Consider the following 6018-nt stretch of genomic DNA (forward strand, 5'->3'; position numbering starts at 1 on the left):
CAACCTAAGTACTATGGAAGAAGAATGCGTCGCAGGAAGGTGGTTCCCGTGGACAGGGACGAACGCAGGATTTTAAGCCGGGGGGGAGGGGGGGAGGGCGGAGATAAGCAAAAAAAAATTTTCAAATACGCATCCATATAGTATTAATAAACTATCAACCAAGACAAATACCCAAAAATCATTGTTTCTTAATATATTAAGATACAATCTACTAACAAAAACAAAAGACACGAAACACTATTGTTTCTTTATACAATCATCTATGAAAAAGGAACTCGACGCTCTTTCAAATCTTCAAAATCATCTACTATTGAATCCAAACTTTTCAATTTTTTGAACTCTGGATCTTGGACTACATTATGCTCAAAATGATAAAGCTCCTTCTCCAACACTTGTTTGTCATAATCTGTGAAATCTTATGGATAGAAATTCTTTACCAACAAATAAAGATCACTAATTCTGAAAGATTTTAATGCCTCTCAAAGTTCTAAAGCTGAGCTAAGCCTAAGTAACTCCATTGCATCTTCATTAAACCGATAATTTAGTTCCTGTAGTTGAGAATCTATTGTAGCATAAAAAATATTTTCTCGATAATGATGCTCATTTGTAACGTTATCTAACTGATTACGAGCTCGACCTTGCCTCACAACATAACGAGCATTCATATCCAAGACATCAATGCAATGCTTCTCACAAAATGATCATCACAGTGGTGAGTAAGCCATCACATCCATCATCTCTAAATTTTTGGATAAGTGCTTTAGTAGATGAAACTAAATGCATGGCATTTAAAATGTCTTGAGATTGGCTTTGCAAAGCTTGACAAAGTTTATCAGTGATCTCCATAGTTTCCTTCTCAAGATGCAAGATGAAGACAAATTCAAATGAAGTTAAACCATCATAAGCTGACTCTCCTTCTGCCCGATGTTCTCCATCAATTGCATCATCAATTATATTTTGTAAAACTTCAACAGTTGAAGTAAACATCCTTAATAAGCTAGAAACTGATCTAAAATGTGAACTCCAACGTGTTTCTACAGGTCGTTGTAAAGTGCCAATTTGATTAAGTCCACTTCTAGTCTCAAGCTCTTCATGATCAATCGAACGTGCTATTTCATTAGCATTGGCAACTTTCAATTGCTCATTGCGCTTGCATGAAGCATTAACAATTTTGATCAGAAAAAGCAATGTAAGAAAAAAATGACTAATGGGAACAACTTGTTTTGATGCTTTTATTAATGCCAATTGTAAGCGATGTGCAAAACAATGGATGTAGTAAGCATATGGGCAATCATTCAAAATCAAAGCTTGTAATCCATTCCACATACCTCGCATGTTGCTTGCTCCATCATATCCTTGCCCTCGAATATTTTGTATATCTAAGCAATGTTGAGATAACAAAGAATATATCCCCTTCTTTAGAGTCAAAGCCGCAGTGTCAATAACATGAATAAGCCCAAAAAAGCGTTCTTTCACAAAGCCTTCTGCATCAACATATCTAAAAACCACAGCCATTTGCTCTTTCATGGACTCATCACGAGCTTCATCAATCATTATGCAAAACTTTACATCACCAATTTCTTCCCGAATGGCCTTCTTCACTTTGGCTGAGAAAACATGTAGAATTTCCTTTTGAATCCTAGGTGATGTGTAGGTTGCATTTTTGGGAGCTTTTTTTGTTATTTCAGCAACCTTTTCATTCCAAAAAGTCACAATACCCAATGATTCATGAAAGTTCCCACGATTTAATGAACTAAAACTTTCATCTCGACCTCTAAAAGCTATAGCTTGAAAGGCAAGATATCAGATAATAAAAATTGTGGCCTTCAGTTGCAACCGATTATTTGCAATTTGTTCAGTAGTGAAATGATCAACTACCCTTTGCAAATGCTACAATTAGTTCATCAAATCCTTACACATTTGCTCAGCAACTCTATGAGCTGAGTTAGGATCCTTTCCTATATGACCTTGAAAATAACAATCTTTGCCCCCAACCTTTTTCCAATTTCTAAATCCACCAATAATGAATGTATTTTGTCCCACAACCACATTTGGATTATGAAAGACAAAGCAAGGTAGACAATAAGCTGCATCTGTTGTAGGAGAATATTCAAGCCATTTTGAATTATTTCTATACCAAGAAGCTTGAAAGCTACAATTGCGCTTTCCACTTTTTTTGAATGTCTCTAGAGGAGGTTGGTGCGGATCTTTTTTAATGTAAGCCTGTCGAATTTCATCACGTTGATTAACATGATATTCCCATATTTTTTTGCGTGTTCCAGGATCATAATCCAAAGAATCAAGGTCAATTCTTTGAAATTGTGTTTGAGAGATTGGAACATCCACATTTTCCGAAATTGGAACATCCACATTTTCTAGAATTGGAATAGCAACATTAGTTGTTGGCAATTCCATGTTGACTTCGGAAGAATTTGAATTTGAACCTTTTCTTTTGAAAAAATCAAGCATTGTAGTTGATTTTTTCATGATCTACAAATAAAATAAAAATCATATTAGAATCACCGTTATTTTCTTAAATTTGTGTGAAATTTTTTTATATTATATGATTTTTTTTTTTCTTTTTGTGTTTGGTCTGCCTTTATTTATGTCTCTGTGTTGTCTCCATCTTTCTAATTCTGACCCACTAACCCAAATTTCCCAATGAATCTCACTACAGACACTACTAACAAAAACTTTTCTTAACTTTACCTCTTTTTTTTTTTTTTTTTTTTTTTCTGTCACTTGTTCATTGCCCAACTCCACTTTTCCCTATTATTATGCCCAACTACCAGTCAACAAAGAAAAAACTATCTGACTATCTCTACAAACTTTACTCTCTCTATCTATCTTTTTTATCTATATAATGCAAGAGTCACAAACACAGAGTGACAGAGTCACAAAGCCAAAAAGCCCAAAAAAGAAGAAGAAAAAAGAACACCACAGGCAGCAGCCGCAGCACAGATTCAATTCACAATCACCAAATCAATTCAGTTCATCACTCATTAGTAAAACACACAAACATGAAACACCACAAGTCCACAAGGCACAAGCATAGTTTCTTTGATTCTCAGATCACAAGGTTTTGAAGGAAAAGATAAGAGTAAATACCTGTGAACTGTGAAGGCTCGAAGCTGGGCTAGCTAGGTAGATCGAGCAATGGCAACCAGTGGCAGCGGCGACAAGTGGGTCTCGTCTCGCGTGGCGGCGTGGGTCTCGCTCTCGCCAGCGTAGGTACTGCCGTACTAGACTGGGTTTCGCACTCTCTTGCTCTCTATCTCTCTCCGTCACGGCGACACGACTCTCTGTCTCTCTTCGTCACGGCAACACGGGCCTCTGAATCTAATCAAGATGGGTCTTTGTACTCTCTATCTCTATCTCTATCTTTGTCTCACAGCTCTCGCCTCTCACTTTCCTTTCTTTTTTTTTCCTTTGTTTTTTGCTTTCTTCGTTTGGTTTTGGACTGCTGAGAGCTAAGTTTTTTTTTTTAAAGATTAACATGGGTCATGGACTCTGCTCTAAGCTAGCCGGATGATGGGCTAGGGGAAGGGGTTCATGATTTTTGGGAGGGGGCCCGGAGCTAAAAACTAGGGGGGCCTAAGCCCCCTTTTTTTTTTCGGGGAAAATTTTACTTGCTAAATTTTTTTTTTTTGGGCCTAGGGGGGGCCTGGGCCCTCTTAGCCCTTTACCTAGGTCCGTCCCTGCCTGTGGAGAAGTAAAGAACTAGTCTTATCCAAAGGATGTTGCACGGATTGTCCACTTGTGGTTTCCAGTAGATGCTTGGAACCATGGGAAATTTTCGAAACATGCAATAAAGTAGAAGATAAAGGCCCTCACATTAATGATGGGATTCTTACCTAACCTCTACTGCATTAAATACAAATAAGACAACCTGAACAGTACAAACAACCCCCAAAAGTCAGAATTCCAGGATAAGGTAGGGAGGAAATTGATAAAGTTAAGGAAAATATCCCTAAGACTCTGGCAAGCAATAGGACAACTGTAGTGATAAGAGTAAGGACTGAAGCTATAAAAGGGGAGGGAAATGCGAAAGGCAAGGGATCCAAAAAAAAGAAGAAGGAAGGGAATACATAGAAGAAAAATCAATCAAAGAGAGAGTAAGGGTAACACCGCAGGGACGGGAGAGCTACCTATCGTAATATCTAGATAGAAATTGTAACATTTGAGGTCAAAGAAATCAATTGCTTGAGTTTCCCATTGTGGAGCTTTTATCCCTTGTTGTTTACTTATATATAGGTTGTTTGAATAATCGTAGTGGTAATCTGCGGAGAACTCCTCGGGGGCCAGTTTTTGTGTCCCCACAATTGTCAAAGTAATTCGTAATATAAAAGGTAATTTGTATTTAGACAAAGAAATTCGTAATATAACAGGTAAATTGCATTTTAAACACCATTCTCAAGGATGATTTTAAATTAGATTGTCTGTTTGGCAAAAGCTAAATAGTTTTTTACATTTTGTTTTTGTATTAGTTTAATTTTCTTTTTTTGTTAAATTTAACAAAACTAGTTTTTATTTTATTTTATTTTATCTGGCTAGCTTTTAACTTTTAGTCATACATTTATTTATTTATTTATTTGATATGTTTTGTCATACATTTATGATTTAACATAAAAACCATCAAAAAGTATAATTTTTAATAAATATTATGCAAATTAGCTAATGAAAATCATAAACTTATTAAAACAAGACTTAAATAAATCGTCATATAACTGAATTTTAACATATATGTCTATTTAAAGATTTCCCATTAAGAGAGTTACCATGATAGGTGTATGGCTAACTTTTATATATATATATATAAATATATATATATATATATATATGTATGTATGTATGTATGTATATTGTGAGGATTAATTTGAATATAGTTCCTTCTCAAAAAAAGAAAAGAAAAAAAAAGGTTAAATTGCAAACTATAACCCTATAATTTGGGGGTGTTTGGATTTTACACTTTGAAATTTTTAGAATTTGGATTTTATACCCTGAAATTTTTAGAATTTACCCCTTAAATTTTCAAGGTATTTGGATTTTCACCCTAAAATTTTAGAATTTAGATTTAATCCCCTAAAGTTCAGGGGAGTTTGGATTTTACATTCTCAAATTCTATTAGGGCACGTTTGGTAGACTATAATAGACACTGTAATATAATAGATATTCCTATGGCATAACTATTCGGTTGTTTGGTTATGTTTTTATTACAATGAATAGTATTTCTTATGAATAGCTATTCTTCAAAATGAGGAATAACTATTCCTTATAAAAAATACTGAATATCTAATCCTTTATCTTATGTAATAACTTTTTAAAAATTTTTCCTAAAAAGCCATTAATTGCCACATCTTCAAAAGGAAAGAAAATAAAATTTCCTTATTGTTAATTATTAACTCTATTTTGAACACCCTAAAATAAGTGTATTTTAGGAAATTTGACTTAAAAAATGATTTAATTACACATTTTTTTTATACTCTACTAAATTGTGGATGCATATTCAAAATTCTATTCCTAAATGGTCACCAAACTAATGAATAGTAATAATTATTACATTCCAATTTTTAATGTATTTCTTATAATACTTATTCATATTTTCATGTAATAATCATTACAGTGTATCAAACGTGCCCTAAAAATTCGGGGTATAAAATCCAAAAACATTTCCAAACTTTAAGCAGTAAAATTCAAACACTTCTGAATTTTAGAGGATAAAATTTAAATTCTAAAATTTCTGAGTGTAAAATCCAAACTTCCTAAAAACTTCAGGAGATAAAATCTAAATTCTGAAAATTCATGATTTAAAATCCAAATAACCTCAAATTATAAATTTTAAAAATGTAATTTGAAACCCCCACCCCCCCAAAAAAAAAAAAAAAAAAAAAAACTCACAATCTGAACCCATATCAGTTGCACAAGTCTAGAAGAAGAGCCACAAGTCCAAGTCCAAGCCCAAGCCCAAGACCAAACAAAGCTACATACAAATAAAATGAGGTGACATGGGTACATGTG

General features: G+C 33.9%; 1 protein-coding gene across 1 annotated transcript; it reads right to left on the reverse strand.

Annotated features, from left to right (window-relative positions):
- Window positions 1–260: 260 nt before the first annotated feature.
- On the reverse strand, window positions 261–2415 carry LOC115956623 (zinc finger MYM-type protein 1-like). Its single transcript, XM_031074943.1, has 3 exons — window positions 1917–2415; window positions 825–1781; window positions 261–406 (listed from the first exon to the last, which is right to left on the reverse strand). The coding sequence occupies exons 1-3, from the start codon at window positions 2413–2415 to the stop codon at window positions 261–263; spliced, it is 1602 nt and encodes a 533-aa protein (XP_030930803.1).
- Between the last annotated feature and the right edge of the window lie 3603 nt (window positions 2416–6018).

This window comes from Quercus lobata, chromosome 8 (genome assembly GCF_001633185.2).
Source record: "Quercus lobata isolate SW786 chromosome 8, ValleyOak3.0 Primary Assembly, whole genome shotgun sequence".
Classification (NCBI taxonomy): domain Eukaryota; kingdom Viridiplantae; phylum Streptophyta; class Magnoliopsida; order Fagales; family Fagaceae; genus Quercus; species Quercus lobata.